The 19569-nt window shown below is 37.1% G+C and overlaps 1 protein-coding gene across 1 annotated transcript; it reads right to left on the bottom strand.

The window, feature by feature from the left end:
* Nucleotides 1-7444: 7444 nt before the first annotated feature.
* LOC134204139 (uncharacterized) lies at nucleotides 7445-8198 on the bottom strand. The gene is made up of 3 exons (XM_062678966.1): nucleotides 7972-8198; nucleotides 7824-7915; nucleotides 7445-7763 (listed from the first exon to the last, which is right to left on the bottom strand). The coding sequence occupies exons 1-3, from the start codon at nucleotides 8034-8036 to the stop codon at nucleotides 7609-7611; spliced, it is 312 nt and encodes a 103-aa protein (XP_062534950.1). The 5' UTR covers nucleotides 8037-8198; the 3' UTR covers nucleotides 7445-7608.
* Between the last annotated feature and the right edge of the window lie 11371 nt (nucleotides 8199-19569).

Below are 19569 nucleotides of genomic sequence, written 5' to 3'. Positions count from 1 at the left end.
AAGACGGTGTGTGGCGGCAAGAATGAACCATGAGCTCGCCCAACTCTAGGCGAACCCAGTATCCAGAAGGTAGCTAAAGCCGGAAGGGTCGATGGGCAGGACATGTTGCAAGAATGCCGGACAGCAACCTGCAAAGATGGTGTGTGTTCCCTGATCCGGGGTACAGACGGCGTGGAGCGCAGCGAGAGATGGGCAGACCAGGTGCAAAACGACTTGGCGAGCGTGGGAGTATCCGAGGATGGAGAGATGCGGCCTCAAACCATGCATTGTGGCGTCAAATTGTTGATCTAGTGTTATCTGTTTAGATGTTAAATAAATGAAATGAAAAAGCATAATAACGATAAGAATATTGAAAATTCTTAAAAAAACCGCCTAGAGCTCTTTATCCTTTTTGTAATTTATTTAACAAATGTTCTCAATTGGCATACTTCCCAGATAAAAAAAACGCCAAAGTTGTTCTTTTGAAGCCGGACAAAAAACCAGCTGAGGCTTCTAGTTATCGCCCAATTAGGTGCTTTCTTCAATTAGCAATAAGCAAACTGCTTGAAAAGATTATTTTAAATAGAAATGGTTCATATTAATGACAATTCTATTTTTGTTGATGAGCAATTTGGTTTTCGCCATGGGCATTCAACCACCTCCAGTTATTAAGAGTTACGAAATTAATTCGACCTACAAATCTGAAGGATATTCGACTGGAGTTGCTCTTCTTAATATAGAGAAAGCATTTGACAGTGTTTGGTAAGGTTTGATGTAAAATTGATGAATTTTAATTTTCCTTGTACATTATTAAACTGATCCAAAATTATTTATCAGATCTTACGGCAGGTAAACTATCAGAATTCTAAATCTGATAGGACCATAGTGGGGACCCCAAGGCAGCATATCACTGCATATTGTATAACATTCTTACTTCTGATCACCTGATTTACCACCAGGGTGTCAAAAATCTTTGTTTGCAGATGACACGGGCCTTTCAGTCAAAGGGCGAAGCCTTCATGTCATTTGTAGTAGATTGCAAAACAGTTTGGATATTTTCTCCACTTACTTGCAAAATGGAAAATTTCCGAATACCTCCAAAACTCAGCTTATAATTTTCCCAATAAGCCGATTGCTTAAAGCCAAATATTTGGACTTCTGACCCAAAATTAACTTTTAAAATCACATTGAAGGCCTTCAAGCCAAATGTAAAAATATATTAAGTGTCTATATCCACTTAAACAGAATCAAAACTTTGTCTTAAGAACAAACTTTTGATTTAAACAAATTTTAGACCAGCTATATTGTATGCTGTGCCAATATGGACTAGTTGTTGCACACAGAAAGAAGGCACTCAGAGGATTCAAAATAAAATTTTGAAGTGATTCTGAAGTTGCTCCATGGTATATAAATAAACTTCATAGAATTTCTAATATTGAGACATTGCAACAAATGTCCAACAAAATAATTTCAATTTTAGACAAAATCTGCACTCTCATTGCCACGATAAGCTCCTTGTACCCTTAGTGAATGTCGTATTAGAAAAATAACAAAAAAGAGAAAAGAAGAAACAAAAGAAAAAAAAAAAGGAATGAAAATTAAGACGTCCTCTTCTTACTCCTAATTTCACTTTTCAAATGACTCATCTGACCAAATGACCCTTTCGGCCAAATTACCCTTTCGCTAAATGACCCTTTCGGTCAATGACTTTCGGCCAAACGGCCCTGGCCAAATGACCCTTTCGGCCAACTGACCCTTTCGGCCTAATAACCCTTTCGCCATACGACCATAGATATAATTATCAAGATGTTGGGGTCGGAGCAAATTAGTACTCATTTCATGGTTCCGTGTATTAAGCTCTTGGTACCCATCGGTACCCAGTAAAACAAGCAATCCAAATTGAATTTAAATTTGTTCTAATTTTTACCGTAGTTGATTTGTCGCATTTGTTTATTTATTATTTTGGTCGATGTGTGGTGTTTAGGAACAGATTGAGATAAATTTATGATTTGCTTCGTCATTTAATAATTTCGCTTTCTTTTAGGTTGAATCATTGGCCATAAGATATAGGGACAAAAGGACAAAGACAAAAAGTATGCCACTACAGTGATTATCTTCAAGTGATAAGCAACTTTCCACAGTGCATATTGAATTCTTCGTTTTCAAAACGAATTACAGCCAATCTATATAACAAATTAATCGATTTTAGCAGTTGATTCAATTAATGGAAATATTCAATTATGGAATATTTACCGAAGTTAAATCCAGCAGAAGCTTTACAAGACTGGACTGAGAAAACCATGACCTGTTCGGGCGGAACTAGCAATACGTAACTGAACGGTTTATCTTGCACACCGCCAAAGATGGTCCTAAGCACCCGTCTCTCGAATACTCCGAGTGCTTGCAAGTCCTCCTCGAGCATTGTCCATGTTTCATGTCCGTAGAGGACAACCGGTCTTATAAGCGTCTTGTACATGACACATTTGGTGCGGTGGCGAATCTTTTTCGACCGCAGTTTCTTCTGGAGCCCGTAGTAGGCCCGACTTCCACAGATGATGCGCCTTCGTATTTCACGACTAACGTTGTTGTCAGCCGTTAGCAAGGATCCGAGGTAGACGAATTCCTCGACCACCTCGAAGGTATCCCCGTCTATCGTAACACTGCTTCCCAGGTGGGCCCTGTCGCGCTCGGTTCCGCCCACAAGCATGTACTTTGTTTTTGACGCATTCACCACCAGTCCAACTTTTGTTGCTTCACGGTTTCAGGCGGGTGTACAGTTCTGCCACCTTTGCAAATGTTCGGCCGACAATGTCCATGTCATCCACGAAGCAAATAAATTGACTGGATCTGTTGAAAATCGTACCCCGACTGTTACACCCGGCTCTCCGCATGACACCTTCTAGCGCAATGTTGAACAACAGGCACGAAAGTCCATCACCTTGTCTTAGTCCCCGGCGCGATTCGAACGAACTGGAGTGTTCGCCCGAAATCTTCACACAGTTTTGCATACCATCCACCGTTGCTTTGATCAGTCTGGTAAGCTTCCCAGGGAAGCTGTTCTCATCCATAATTTTCCATAGCTCTACGCGGTCTATACTGTCGTATGCCGCCTTGAAATCAACGAACAGATGGTGCGTTGGGACTTGGTATTCACGGCATTTTTGAAGGATTTGCCGTATAGTAAAGATCTGGTCCGTTGTCGAGCGGCCGTCAACGAAGCCGGCTTGATAACTTCCCACGAACTCGTTCACTAATGGTGACAGACGACGGAAGATGATCTGGGATATCACTTTGTAGGCGGCATTAAGGATGGTGATCGCTCGAAAGTTCTCACACTCCAGTTTGTCGCCTTTCTTGTAGATGGGGCATATAACCCCTTCCTTCCACTCCTCCGGTAGCTGTTCGGTTTCCCAGATTCTGACTATCAGTATGTGCAGGCAAGTGGCCAGCTTTTCCGGGCCCATCTTGATGAGGTCAGCTCCGATACCATCCTTACCAGCTGCTTTATTGGTCTTTAGCTGTTGAATGGCATCCTTAATTTCCCTCAAGGGGGGGGCTGGTTGGCTTCCATCGTCCGCTGAACTGACGTAGTTATCTCCTCCGCTGCCTTGACTTTCACTTTCTGTACTCTCAGCGCCATTCAGATGTTCCTCGTTATGCTTATTATGCTTATATTTGAAGTAATTGATAATTTTTCAGATGATTTTGATTTGTTGGCAATTCAATTGTGTCTGTGCATGTATGTACATCATTTCACAACTGTAGTGGCACAAAAACAATTAGTTGATACGCCCCAAATTGCTGTCGCCAAGTTCGCAATCTGCAGCAATTAGCAGATCAATTAATACCACAGTATCATTTCCCCGGCAAGCTGGGCCATAATTTGCGGTTCATTCTCTGGTGGCTTACCACCGCACCACCAACATAAAATGAGAGTCAGTAAAACGCTTGTCACTCCAAGCGCCGTAAATCTGGATCATCTGCTAAAATAAATGTCAGCTTTTAATCACTAAGAGCCAAATTTTATTCTGCCAGTTGCTTCCAGACGATCTTTCTATGCTCTCTAAAATACGTTTTAATTCGAGTTTGAATGGTGATCCGCATCACTTTCTGTTTAACTTATTTCCCAAGCACAGAGCCAGTCATCATCTCCGGTTTTGTTTAGGAAGGATGCACGTCTCTCGAACGGTCTAGGAAAAACTTTAGTCAGTTGGAAAGTGTTGACCGAGGAATCACTGAAATAAACTTTTCTCGTTGCCTTAATAGCTGGAGCGATAAGAGCAGTTGAATGGTACTCTCTTTTGCCATTTGAAAATCCTTACTTAGCCACCACTACAAGTTCATCCATGCAGATGTGATCTCCTGCTTTGCTTCACGCACAAAAGGGTAAAGGACGCGGCAGGCACAGGAAGTGGAAGCACTACGAAAAGTGTACGCCGATGTTTCTGTTACGACTCGCAAAATAGAAAGAGTATGCTTTTCATTTTTATCTTTATTGCGTTTTTCAGCGGTAGTCAGAACGGATGGTGATTCAACTCTTTCGCAAAGGAAAAGTTGAAAAAGCGAGGCCGAGATCGAGGAAGCCGTAAAATGTTTCAAAATAATGAGATTGAATGATGGGGCAGAAAAATGGCAATAAAGATAATATGAACAGTATTGAATTAAAAAAATTGGAGCCAGCGTAATACTTTTGCACTGAGTAGAAATGGATTAATGTGCATCGATATGCATATTTATCGAGTTTGGTAATGGGGAAAAATTGTCGAATAATTACGGAGATTATTGATTATGAATAATTGCACGTACAATAAAGTCTTGACCTTTATGTAAAAGAGAGTAAAATCAATAGCAACGAAATATACAATTTCTATAAAGGCAGCCTAATAAAATATCAATAAAAAAATATGAATTAGCAATAAAAAAAAAGTCAAAACAGCCAATAAAAGAAGCGAAGGTGTGCCAATAAAAAAATGCCAAATCGCACTAAAAATGAAAAAAATAGCAATAAAAAAGTGCAAAAGTGCTTTTATTAACTCTTTAATAACCGGTGAAACTGAAGAAAAAGACAACAGTAAACCGCATAAATGCAATCAAAAATAAATATTTTCACATCAAATAAAGCCATTTTGGCACTAAACAAAACACAAGTAGCAATAAAATTTGCTATATTTTCCACTAGAAATAGAATAATTAGCAATATACTAATGATTAGTAGCAATGGAAATAACTCAAAGTGTTCTTTGTATTGTATTATATTGTATTGCGTATTTTATTGTCATTTGAGTTGAAAACTCTGTGATTTTGTAAAACAAATCCAACTAAATACACCAAAATAGCAATAAAAAATTCAAATGTCCTAAGGAAAATTATGAAAAATTATTATAGCAAATGAAAATGTATCATTTAAAAAGATGTTATGTGCCCATAAAAATAAAATAATGTGCATGCAAAAAAATGAAAAATAGCAATAATTAATCCATAATCTAAAGTATTCATGCCAATAGAAAAATCCTACATGCACAAGAATTATCAGTTAGAGAGCCATTAAATAATATAACTTTTCCAACGAAATGTGTCTCGGCTAGAACAAAAATTGTCGATAAAGAAGAGTATACCTTAAAAAGAGATCAATGGCTGACATAGAAAAAAAATAAATGTAATACCCACATTAAATAACCTAGTATTCATTCATGCATTTAGCCAAGACACCAACCTTGTATGATTCGTTACACAAATTTCTTCATAACTTTTGAACGTAATAGCCGGTCGTTAACAATTTCAATAGTGATCAACTAGCCCTTTCCCTGATCAAGGATTACTTTCATGGACAGACAGGCATTTCTTCAAATCGTCTCCGAGCCTTTTATAAAAATTTCAGTTTTGGAGTGAAATGAAAGTCTTTCTGTACAGCCCAGATTAAATAGCATTAACTTACACGCTTTTGGAAAATAAATAAATAAATCAAAATCAGCTGGGTTTGAATCCTTAGTGTAACGTAGCATTAAACGATAATATTTGAAAAATTATCGATATAGATCTTCTGATAATAATAAAACTAGATCCAGCTATAAATTACTTACATTAAAAAAAGAATCGAATATGTTGAAAGACAATGTGACACGAATGCGAAAATGAATGAAAAGCAATTTTATTTTCAGAAGAGATACTTCATTTTATTTGTTTATCAGTATGTCTGGAAGATTAGTTACAGAAATCAGACACCGTTTTCCTGTTTATATAGAAAAATAAATTATCGGTTATGAATAAATTTTATTAGTATTAGAATATTTCTGAAAAATAAATAAATGTAAAAGTGAAAAAAATGCAAATTAGCAGGATTTGGGTAACACTTTCATATTTTCGATTAGTTTTATATAGGGTTACTGCTTCGTAATTCATATCATAGCTGCCATGTATATAAAAAACAAAGCAATTAAAATGTATATGCTTCGTTTCTTGTTTTTTAGGAGTGAGCACCCATGTATGCAAAAAGATGCGACGAGATTGGGGCTGTATTTCTTATTTTACGACGAGATGAATATATTTTCAGTGAGATGGAAATGGTTCCCCTAAAATTGTCTTGTAGTATGACCAATTAGATTTGATTTGTAGTGTGAATTTTGATAACAAGTTCAGTCTTTCACAATAATTAATCAAATTAAATAGTAACGCATGCATATGGGAGTGCAAATATAGCTGATTAAAAAATCTCATTTACTCTTACTCAGTGAATCAGAATTTGTTGGATCATAGTTTGGAAATATGTACTTACATTATAGTCATTGCTTAAGCTCTCGTCCTCAACCAGTCAGGTAACTGACCTTAGCTAAACTAAAATCATTGTGGCAACTCTGTGTGCGGCAGGAGAACTATGCTATTAGCGCGCTGAGAGTTGTTAGACCACTGATATAGTCGCTGATTTGTGAATGACGAGTCACTGAGTGATTATTACAGCGAGCGTGACTATGATTGCAGCATTAAGAATTTCACAATTCCAACAAAAACGGATATACTACTATTTTTCAATAAGCCAGTAATGAGTAAACTGAGAGGATATTACGAAAAACAAATTACTACATAAAAGACATAGTATTTTAAATTAAAGAAACTACCAATGAGCTGCGTATAGAACCATATCAGTTTATTCCTTATTGTCTTATCGAATTAAATCCATCTAATATCTAAATGTACTAAAAATTGAGCTACCATATTTTGAAGTTTAAAAAATCTCTCAATTTTTGGTACATTTTCTATAGTTTTCTAAAAGAACTTGGATGATACGTTTCTTGTAACATTCATACTTTAGCACCGCCATGTACTTGCTTCACTACTGTCTCAAAAGGCATATAAGTCACATAAGAATAAAAAAACTCAGTAGAGAAGGGACTGATATGCTATCATAGGCAGACTATTTCTATTCGACGATTTCCCTAGGAAAATTGGAAATGTGTGGATAATTATTTAAAAAAAAACAGATGATTACACTTTATCTACGTTTAAGAATTAAATCGGCATTTTTTCCCAATAAGCATTATTCAATACTGTATTATTTTGATAACATTTCTCTTGCCGGTTAACTCCTTATTGTTCTAGTACTTACGGACTTTGTTCCGAATCCCAGCTCATAGCCTAACCGGCCTGACCGCACTCGCCGTATTGATGAGCTTCTATTGAAGAAATTTGTTGGCACCATTGTTGGAGTTCCATCAATCCGAAAACGATGGTAATGGGCAAGCCCCGTACCCCATCACCGGGGATGTGTTGGTCCGGCGGTAAAAAACATCCTATACAACGTAAAACAAAATTATAATCGAGGTTAATATAAGATATTTGATCCTACCTACCTACTTGGGAAACCTCGCTGGTCGGCCATATCCTTGCTGGTAGTTTCGGACAGTTTTGTTGGTTCGCTCTCTGGGAACCACTCGGACGTGACCTTGACGTAAATTGAAGGTTAGTAGGTATGATTATTTCATCACTATTGTAAATTACCTGATAAGATGGTATTCCTTACATTTGTCGTATCCGAGCATACGACAATTCCGGTGTCCTTCCATTATCTGTCCGCCTGCAGCCCAGTAAAACCGTAAAACTCTACCCGAACAAATTAATTTTTATTCGCGTTATTGTTGGGCTGTAAAACTAATATGGCAGCTCAACTAAGCAAGAAAACTGTGCGTGGCGTGCGAGAGTATACAAGTAGTGTGTGTCAATGAGCGTAACTTGCTTTTGACATCTGTGTATGTCATCATTCTGTCATGATGATTAGAGATGGGCGCTTTCCCAATATTTAACAACCAGAGTAACATTTGTAAAGCTCTATCATTAAAAATATTATTTCAAGCTCTATCTAGAATAAGGGCGAATGTCGCAAGAGAGGATTCTCCTCGTCGACTTCCCCTCTTTTTAATAAAAGTAACAAGCAGTGGATTTATTTGTGGTTTATCACCTCAGCACGATAGAAAATAATGCGAACTTGCATTTTGTCACTTTTATTTAAAAGAGGGGAAGTTGACGAAAAGAATTCTCTCTTGCGACATTCGCCCTTTTACCAGATAGAGATTGATTTATCCGGTACTTATACACTGAGCTTAATTACCATCTAGATTTTATGTGCAGCGCACATATATTTTTGCAATCAAGCTTTGCAAATAATGTTTATTGGTCATGCACATAAAACTTGAAAATTTGGTGGCTCTTGAATTTTATGTGCAACGCACTCAAAAAAAATGAATGCACATCAAATACAATTTATTTAGCTTTTCTAATGTTTTTTAAATGCAGCCGCAAGTATTATTCGTGTGCCAGCTTTATAAACGAAATGAATTCTGTTTAGCTTATTTCTCGATTATAAAAAAAATACAAAAACAAAATGTATTCAAATAAGTCTTGTTTATTTTCCACTAGAAGAAAAATCGTTGATACAAATAGGTACTTACAATGTAGCACTAACAACAGAACAAGAAAAAAATTGCCTGTAGTTCTGGGCACTTCGAAGCATCCCTTGTTGTTCCAGACGGTGGATAGTACCCACTAGGGTGGTTCAAAAAATCGATTTTGCTCCACAGTGCTCATTTGATTCTTTACCATGTTCTGAGTGTCCTCTGAAAGTTTGAGCTCATTTGGATTAAAACTGATTTAGCACAAGCCATTTAAAGTTTGCATGCAAATTAGTATGGGGAAATTTATTTTTTCATTATACTGTTTATGACGCTTCTCCATTAAGCGCAGGTTAAAAGAAAACCTACATAGCTTAAAGGAATACTCAACAGCTTTCACCCAACGAAAATCGCATGTTGATTAATCGCCCCAATAATTAGTAATCGAATTTAATCTATACCGTGGTTTTCTGGAGCTAATTGCATAACTCATCAACAGGCAACATTGCTGCTCGTGGCGCGAAAGATAGCACACACAAATTCAGGCTACTATGTTGCACTGCACATTTCAGTGATGCCCTCAAAGAAGTTAAACGATCGTGACTAAAGATTCGCAACCTGTCTTAAAATCGATTACTAATTATTGGGACGATTAATCAACATGCGATTTTCGTTGGGTGAAAGCTGTTGAGTATTCCTTTAAGCTATGTGGGTTTTCTTTTAACCTGAGCTTAATGGGGAAGGGTCATAAACAGTATAATGAAAAAATAAATTTCCCCATACTAATTTGCATGCAAACTTGAAACGGCTTGTGCTAAATCAGTTTTAATCCAAATGAGCTCAAACTTTCAGAGGTCACTCAGAACCTGATAAAGAATCAGATGAGCACTGTGGAGCAAAATCGATTTTTTGAACCACCCTAGTACCCACAGTTTGAATGTGGATGTGGGTAATGTTGCCATGGCTGAATGGGAATCGGTGGAGTATCGTTGTTTTCTACGGCGGATTGTGGATATTCGGCCTTTTCCCGAATTCAATGTAATGTTGACGACGATTCGCTAGGTGGCAACTTCGGCAGGCTGTCTGAAAGTGACTCGGTGTTTGGTTGTTGGTATAGCTCCAGCAGCTGATCACAGATATCCTCCGGAATTGTCATGATCACGTCCTTAACGGACATATCCAACCACTTTAAATAACCAGACATGATTCGATCCGAAACCGTGAATTTGCGAGGTAAATTAACAAGGTATAGGACGATAATTTCTGGTTCTCTCAGCAGCGAAAAAAAAATCGTTCACAAAATTCCACATAGATCTTGCAATTTTGATGATGTCCTTGTACTTCTTCGAAATCTCCTCCACCTTACCGGTCAGAAACAGGAAACAACACGCTATCAGACAAATAAACGACGCTGGTAATTCGCACCGGTTAATAACCACGAAACGCAACGCGGCAATGGGGCAGATTAAACTATAAATTAATGCTGCACTGAAATAAATCTAGCATAGTTTTCCATCAGAAATGTCTAATAAGTTCAACGTGTTGCTCAACACGTAAGCATTATATGAATTCCTATAAGTAGTACGAGGTAAAGCATTCATATTCATAAGTGCAAATATGAATAATAATAGCAACAGTTCATATTGAATGTATGTGCTCGTTACATGTTTGATGTATATGCTGTGCACATAACTCCGACCGATCTGCTTTTTCTTGTCATGTATTCAGTAGCGCTAGTGTTTATTGTGCAATGGCGGATCAGCAGAGAAGCTGTTTTGATATTTCCACTCAGTGTTTTTTTTTCAATCTTGATGGTAAGTATCCAGTTTTCCGCGAGCGGTAATGGCCGCCAGCTTGCCTGCGGGTTAGTCTTTGATTTGACATTTCTGGAGGTCAACTGCACCCACCGCTCCGAGCATTCTGACCAATGTGGCATAAAAGAAGGTGCTGATTAAGTGGATTCAAGCCTTTTTATATACTACATTGATCAAAATTCTCGAACGGTGGGTGCAGTTGACCTCCAGAAATGTCAAATCAGAGACTAACCCGCAGGCAAGCTGGCGGCCATTACCGCTCGCGGAAAACTGGATAGAAAATACTTCCTTATTTTTTAATTATATAAATAATGTTTACGGTCCATAATATTAATATTTTGTATATAGTACACAGCTACTTTATTTTACCGGAGTCGGTATAATTTTACTGAGTTTTTGTACTACGGATCACCCAGTAATTTCAACAGCAATATTTTACATTACCGAGTTTTCAGCATGAACGAGAAATGTCAAATAAACATTAAAATCGGTAATGAAGGATGTTTGTTTATATGCAAATAATTGAGTTAGTCAGTAAATGAGGATTTATTTTTTGGAAAATATTTTACCGACTGGACAGTATATCTAATCAATAAATACCTTTGCATGAAATATAAAAACCTATTCAAATTACGATAATTTACGCGGCATTTGACATTATAAAGAGTTGTTTGATGTCAATGTTCACTCATCGTATTTTCATATAACTTCTTCTTGTCATTTTTTACGTGAAATACCTCGTAAATTATCCTAATCTGAACTTACAGCCTGTATGAAGAAATGAGACTTGCGCCGGTTATATTTTTTTTATTGTCAGACAGGGATTGAATCCTAGGCCATATTAGAGAAAATCTGTCTTTTATTAACATCATCCTTTGCCCATCGCCAAATCACAACACACCGACATCATCCTTAGCACACCGACCTTACCACCGTCACACCTTCGATTCTGAGCATACCGTGAAAAACGTTTTTCGCAAACTAGTTACGATAATTCAAGGGGCTATTCTCCATGACAAATTCTTTCAAGAAAAAAGTTCCCAGAGGTAGGAGGCACCGGTTCCCACTTGTTTTACGCACAGCTGTGCGATCTGTGGCTGAAAAGTTCACTTTTTGAAACGCGTCAACCAGCACGACGGAAATAATTTTCAAAATGGAAGCTCAACCGAAAAAAAAGAATCGAGAAAACAACATCGGTCATTTTTTAATGGCTATTCGGTAAATTTGGTATAGATTTGTACCGATTTTTTGTGCTGTTCAGTAATTTATGGATTAAATGATTTGTTCAGTAAAAATAAGTAAACGTCAGAATAATAAAGATAATTTTTTACCGAAACTCGGGAATTTATTACTGACAGTTATTTGTGATCAACTAAAAAACTAATATTTCGGTAAAAACAAAATTTTGCAGTTGAAACTCGGCAAACAAAATACCGAACATTGAAATACTGATTAAGTGTGTAAATCATCACCGACGCTTGGATTTCTGCTGGACAGGAGCCCTCTTTTTTCGGAACACGTCGGAGGTTATATTGTAGATCCAGTTGAAAACCGAACTGAGCTCTCGCGACAATCGCATTTTCTCCCATTTCCGGATGTCGCGACTGCATCCCGAGTGGTGCGCATCTATGCCATAGCCGTGCGCCATCATGCGCACCACTAAATCAGTCATTGATCTAAGTGAAACTCAATAGCGTTTAATAATAAGATATATTTCGCCTTATGAATGCCTAATTTTGTAAAACTAATCTTGTAATAAGTAAAAACTTATACATTGCATTAGTGATATACATTCAAAAACTTATACTTTTCATAAACTTATGAATTTTATTAGCTGTTTGGTAAGGGATCATTCATTGGGTGGCATAATAAAGTGCATTAGTATTTTCGAATAGGTTTTTGCCATAACTTTTGCCATAACGTTTTTTCTTAACGTGTACATCAGAGAACCATGTTGACGTACTATATCCATGGTGTTGATACAATAAGCCATTTTATAGAAAGCTCAAATGACAGGAGACCTAACACTAATATTTACATTTTACAAGGCACATTTGCAAAAATGAAATAAAATGATGATGATGATGACGAAATGATGATGGTTTGCATGCAAATTTACCAAAACAAAGACCGAGCCGTTCACTCAAAATTTCGATCAGCTGTTTGGATCTGTCTCATGAAATGGCTTATATGTGCATTGGCAACCATCTAGAAACAAAATACCGTATTCTATAGACGAATCCAAGTAAAAATAAGAAGGAAACACACGCAGACCGCATCGTGCTTTCGTGCTGTGCGGTTCTTTCTCTCTTTGCGGAAGGAAGTTTTTAATACTACCCGAAGCTATTTTAATTTCAACAGTGCTTCTCAGCGCTATTTGTACCCACTGATCCCGTTACGATCTTTGCAAGGACCCGTGCCTTCGTTTTACGTTGGACCCGTTTGCGGAAGTAAAATTCCGACAAGCGGTGGTAATCCTGCAGGGACACCGTTCTGGGAAAAAACCTCTTAGAAGGTCACGTCTCCACGCTCAGCAATGAGTATTAATAAAAACAAGAGGAAGGGGGAGTCTTTGAATTCTCCACTTCCTTCTAAGAAACAAGGTTTCAAGACCGTCCTGCCAAAGCGCGGAAAAAATAGAAGGAAGCTGGAGAATTCAGATATTCCTTCAAACTCTAATGTCGGAAATAATGTTTCTCCTATCGAACTGAGCAATCAGTTCGATTTGATTAATGATGATATTGAGCAAATCGAATCTAGCCCAGGTGATTCGATTCATGCGAAAAGCAAAGGATTCCGCCGATTGTGGTATCTGTTGCCGAGTTTTCTGGCTTTAGGAATGAGATTTTGAGTAACCTTCAGGGGATCAAGGTTTCATTTCAGATTGCTAGGAAGGGTGACTGCCGCGTTTTGCCGGGATCCTTTGACGATCGCAAACGTCTTCTTCAGTATTTAACTGAGAAGCGCCATAAATTCTTCACATACGACGACAAAACTGAGCGATTGTTCAAAGTCGTCTTGAAAGGTCTCCCCAGTGATGATAAATCACTGGATGAGATTAAAATTGAAATTTCTCAATTACTTGGATTTTCACCAGTCCAAGTAATTAAGATGAAAAAGAAATCCCATTCTGGTACTTCCCAGAGGGGCATTTCTCAAGAATTTTATTTAGTTCATTTTAACAGTGAACTAAATAATATGAAAAGTTTGGAAAAGGCCTGTATTATGTCTCATGTCCGTGTTACATGGGAACATTTCCGCAGGCCTGGAGGAAATTTCCAAAACCCCACCCAGTGCCGTAAGTGCCAAAAGTGGGGTCATGGAACCAAACATTGTCACATGGATGCTAAATGCATGATTTGTGGTGGAACCTCTCACGCCAAGGACGCATGTCCTGTGAGAGAAGATTCCAATAAATTTAAGTGCGCAAATTGTGGGGGCAATCATAAATCCAATTTCTGGGAATGCCCTTCACGCAAAAAAGTATTGAATTCCCGTGCAAAATTGATGACGGGAAATTCCAATCGGATCCCAGATTCGACGGGTAGAAATTTTTCAAACGCTCAAATTTCGAAATCGTTTACCGGTCGAGCAATTCATACCCACCACAATTCACAAACAAATTTTGCCGCTCGTCAACGGGTAGCAAGCACTTCAGTAAATTCCAATTTTTCGAATGTACCTACGTATGCAAACATCGCTGCTGGTAGACAAAATTTCTCTTCTCAAAATGAGGTTTATACCCATGTCCCAACGGAAAATAACGGTCATGTTGCCGATTCAGGTAGCATGACTGCTTCCGATTTTGTTTTTTAACTGAACAATTGCATCACATGATTGATGCAATGTTCAAAGCAAATACCATACCAGAAGCTGTTCAGGTTGGTATAAAGTACACACAAAAAATTGTTATCGGACTCCGTTTTAATGGATCTAAATAATTGTGTGAAAGTTCTAAATTGGAATGCCCGCTCTCTAAGGGGTAAGGAAGATGAATTATTCAACTTCCTTTCAGTTCATAATGTGCATATTGCCATTATAACTGAAACGTATTTAAAACCAGGACTCTCCATTAAAAGAGATCCAAACTATTTTATCTACAGAAATGATCGTCTTGACAGCGCCTGTGGTGGGGTCGCCATTGTCATTAATAGACGTATCAAACATAAATTATTTTCTTCGTTTGAAACCAAAGTTTTTGAAACCTTGGGAGTTTCTGTTGAAACAAATTTTGGACAATTTTCCTTCATTGCAGCCTACTTGCCTTTTCAATGCAATGGGCAGCAAAAGAATTTGTTGAAAGCTGATCTTCAAACTCTGACTCGCAACAAATCAAAATTCTTCGTAATTGGTGACTTCAATGCCAAACACCGTTCATGGAATAATGCTCAAAGCAATTCCAATGGTAAAATTTTATTTGAAGATTGTTCTGCGGGATATTATACTATTCAATATCCCAATGGACCAACTTGTTTTTCTTCCAGTCGAAATCCTTCTACAATTGATTTAGTTTTAACGGATTCAAGTCAGCTGTGTGGCCAATTGGTAACTCATGCTGACTTTGACTCTGATCATCTTCCTGTGACATTTGAAATCTCACAAGAAGCCATTAATAATACAATCAGCTCTACTTTTAATTACCATAGAGCTGATTAAAATTTATATAAAAAAATATCAATAAGAATTTTGATGTTGATATTCCTCTCGATACCAAAAGTGATTTGATAATGCTCTCGTATTTTTAACAAATTTAATTGTCGAAGGCAGAGGCATTGCAATCTCGAAATGTGAAGTTAAATTCAACTCCATTATTATTGACGACGATCTTCAGCTACTGATCCGTCTTAAAAATGTGAGAAGAAGGCAATACTAAAGAACTCGCGATCCCGCGTTGAAAGTTATTTGGCGAGATTTGCAAAATGAAATTAAAAACGTTTCGCTATTCTGAGAAATACCAACTTTGAGAATAATGTCTCGAAGTTGGATCCCAGTTCGAAACCCTTTTGGAAATTAACAAAAATTCTTAAAAACCTCAAAAGCCAATTCCAGCGCTTAAAGAGGGAAATAAAATTTTATTAACAAATGGCGAAAAGGCTCAAAAACTTGCTCAGCAGTTCGAGAGTGCCCATAATTTTAGTCTAGGTCTCACTAGTCCAATTGAGGATCAGGTTACACGGAGCTTCGAAGACATTCTCAATCAAAATAATGTTATTGACCCTCCGTTGGGAACTAATTTGGATGAAGTGAGATCTATTACTAGAAAATTTAAAAATATGAAAGCCATGGGTGATGATGTTTTTTTCTACATACTTATCAAAAAACTTCCTGAGAGCTCTTTATCCTTTTTTGGTTAATTTATTTAACAAATGTTTTCAATTGGGATACTTTCCAGATAAATGGAAAACGTCAAAGTTGTTCCAATTTTGAAGCCGGACAAAAATCCAGCTGAGGCTTTTAGTTATCGCCCAATCAGTTTGCTTTCTTCAATAAGCAAACTGTTTGAAAAGATTATTTTAAATAGAATGATGGTTCATATTAATGACAATTCTATTTTTGCTGATGAACAGTTTGGTTTTCGCCATGGGCATTCAACCACCCATCAGTTATTAAGAGTAACGAATTTAATTCGGCTCAACAAATCTGAAGGATATTCGACTGGAGTTGCTCTTCTTGATATAGAGAAAGCATTTGACAGTGTTTGGCATGAAGGTTTGATTGTAAAATTGATGAATTTTAATTTTCCTCTGTACATCATTAAACTGATCCAAAATTATTTATCAGATCGTTTCACTGCAGGTAAACTATCAGAATTCTAAATCTGATAGATTACCTGTAAGGGCTGGTGTCCCCAAGGCAGCATACTGGGGCCCATTTTGTATAACATTTTTACTTCTGACTTACCTGATTTACCACCAGGGTGTCAAAAATCTTTGTTTGCAGATGACACGGGCCTTTCAGCCAAAGGGCGAAGCCTTCGTGTCATTTGTAGTAGATTGCAAAAAGTTTGGATATTTTCTCCACTTACTTGCAAAATGGAAAATTTCCCGAATGCTTCCAAAACTCAGCTTATAATTTTCCCACATAAGCCGAGAGCTTCTTATTTGAAACCTTCTAGCAGACATATTGTCACTATGAATGGGGTTCCAATTAATTGGTCTAGCGAAGCTATATATTTAGGACTTCTGCTAAATCAAAAAAATAACTTTTAAAAGTCACAATGAAGGCATCCAAGCCAAATGTAACAAATATATTAAGTGTCTATATCCACTTATAAACAGAAAATCAAAACTTTGTCTTAAGAACAAACTTTTGATTTACAAACAAATTTTTAGACCTGCCATGTTGTATGCTGTGCCAATATGGACTAGTTGCTGCAATACCAGAAAGAAGGCACTCCAGAGGATTCAAAATAAAATTTTGAAAATGATTCTGAAGTTGCCTCCGTGGTATAGTACCAATGAACTTCATAGAATTTCTAATATTGAGACATTGCAACAAATGTCCAACAAAATAATTTCCAATTTTAGACAAAAATCGTTGCAATCTTCTATTGCAACGATTAACTCCTTGTACCCTTAGTATAAAATAGGTTAAGTTTAGTTTAAGTTGAAAACATTGTAATTCCTACATGGTTCAATTCAACCAGAGGAAAATTCTAACTGCCAGAGGCAATTGAAATGTATTAATAATAACTAAAAAGTAACATAGCAAATAAGGATGATAGTGTTAAGAAAACACGGAACACCTAGTCTAAGAGATGAATGCATGTATTAGATAATTAGCAAATAAAATTAGTTAAAAAAAAAAAAAAAGAAGGAAACACGACGGTGTTAACTTTATAGATCTACAGCACAGCATAGGGAGATCATTTTAAAATGCTTATAATAAATTCTAGACAAAATGTAATTAAAATCTGATTGATGTATGATACGGCAGAAGTTCCGAACTGTATGATAGATACATTTTTGGAAAATATTCAAACAATTGAGATAAGCTTCCAGATATGTAAGTCAGAACTTTTTCCGTACCGTACATCAATCAGATTTTAATTACAATTTGTCTAGAATTTATTATAAGCATTTTAAAATGATCTGCCTATGCTGTGCTGTAGGATCTGTCAAAGTTAACACCGTCGTGTGTTTTCTTCTTATTTTTACTTGGATTCGTCTATACCGTAGAGCATTAGGTATATACTTCAATTGTTTACACTGTTGATCCAATGATTCTCTCTATGTGCTCAGTGACTCCGGTGTTTGTTTTCAGCGGGAAAGTTCTCCCTATCTTTTAACCCGGAGGCTATCTTGACGTCTACCTTCGCAGTTGAGCATGCGAGCATAAGACCGCCGTCGTATTCTAGAAAAAGACAAGCGCGACAATATCCAGCTTTTTACGTGCAGTAATGACCGCCACAATTCAATGATGTACTAGTAGGATGCAATCGATCTGACACTTGGCTTGTGTCGTTTGACATCGCAGCGATCATTCATTATTCATTGAATTATGATGATGGAAACTTATAGTTTTTGTGTCAAACGACATAAGCCAAACTTCAAACTTTTTTTAACCCCACCAAAAACTGATCTTGATTGTGGCAGCCATTAGCGTTCGTAGATTGTAACGTCGATTTTTTCAATCTGATAGCACTTTCACGCAAACCATAACCACAAACAGATGGTCAGGCTCTTACAACAGTGTTGGTTCGCGTGGGAGTGCTATCAGATTGGACAAATCTCGCTTAACTTTTCAAAAGGACCTAAGTAACATTTTTTTCATGAATTAATTTCTCGCTTAACTTTTCAAAAGGACCTAAGTAACATTTTTTTCATGAATTAATTTGAATAGCGCAATCAACAGCTTTCATGTTGTTATGTTGATTGCGCTATTCAAATTAATTCATGAAAAAAATGTTACTTAGGTCCTTTTGAAAAGTTAAGCGAGATTTGAATACTGCAATCAATAGCTTTCATGTTGTTCTGTTGATTGCGCTATTCAAATTAATTCATGAAAAAAATGTTACTTAGGTCCTTTTGAAAAGTTAAGCGAGAAATCAACGTTTCAATCTTTGTTTACAAAATCACATATGCCCTTTTGAATAGGGCACTGCACGGAACCATCTCTTTCTCTTTCGTTCCTCATAAATTTTGACGTTTACTGGCCTTGTTGTTTTCTAACTTCTTTGCACCGAGAAAGAGACAAAGCAGTCCGTGCAGTGCCCTATAAGTACCGGATAAATCAATCTCTATCTGGTAAAAGGGCGAATGTCGCAAGAGAGAATTCTTTTCGTCAACTTCCCCTCTTTTAAATAAAAGTGACAAAATGCAAGTTCGCATTATTTTCTATCGTGCTGAGGTGATAAACCACAAATAAATCCACTGCTTGTTACTTTTATTAAAAAGAGGGGAAGTCGACGAAGAGAATCCTCTCTTGCGACATTCGCCCTTATTCTAGATAGAGCTTGAAATAATATTTTTTAATGATAGAGCTTTACAAATGTTACTCTGGTTGTTAAATATTGGGAAAGCGCCCATCTCTAATCATCATGACAGAATGATGACATACACAGATGTCAAAAGCAAGTTACGCTCATTGACACACACTACTTGTATACTCTCGCACGCCACGCACAGTTTTCTTGCTTAGTTGAGCTGCCATATTAGTTTTACAGCCCAACAATAACGCGAATAAAAATTAATTTGTTCGGGTAGAGTTTTACGGTTTTACTGGGCTGCAGGCGGACAGATAATGGAAGGACACCGGAATTGTCGTATGCTCGGATACGACAAATGTAAGGAATACCATCTTATCAGGTAATTTACAATAGAGATGAAATAATCATACCTACTAACCTTCAATTTACGTCAAGGTCACGTCCGAGTGGTTCCCAGAGAGCGAACCAA

The sequence above is a fragment of the Armigeres subalbatus genome, unplaced genomic scaffold (genome assembly GCF_024139115.2).
Source record: "Armigeres subalbatus isolate Guangzhou_Male unplaced genomic scaffold, GZ_Asu_2 Contig417, whole genome shotgun sequence".
In the NCBI taxonomy this organism is placed as follows: domain Eukaryota; kingdom Metazoa; phylum Arthropoda; class Insecta; order Diptera; family Culicidae; genus Armigeres; species Armigeres subalbatus.
This window is presented reverse-complemented; position numbering and strand designations above follow the sequence as displayed.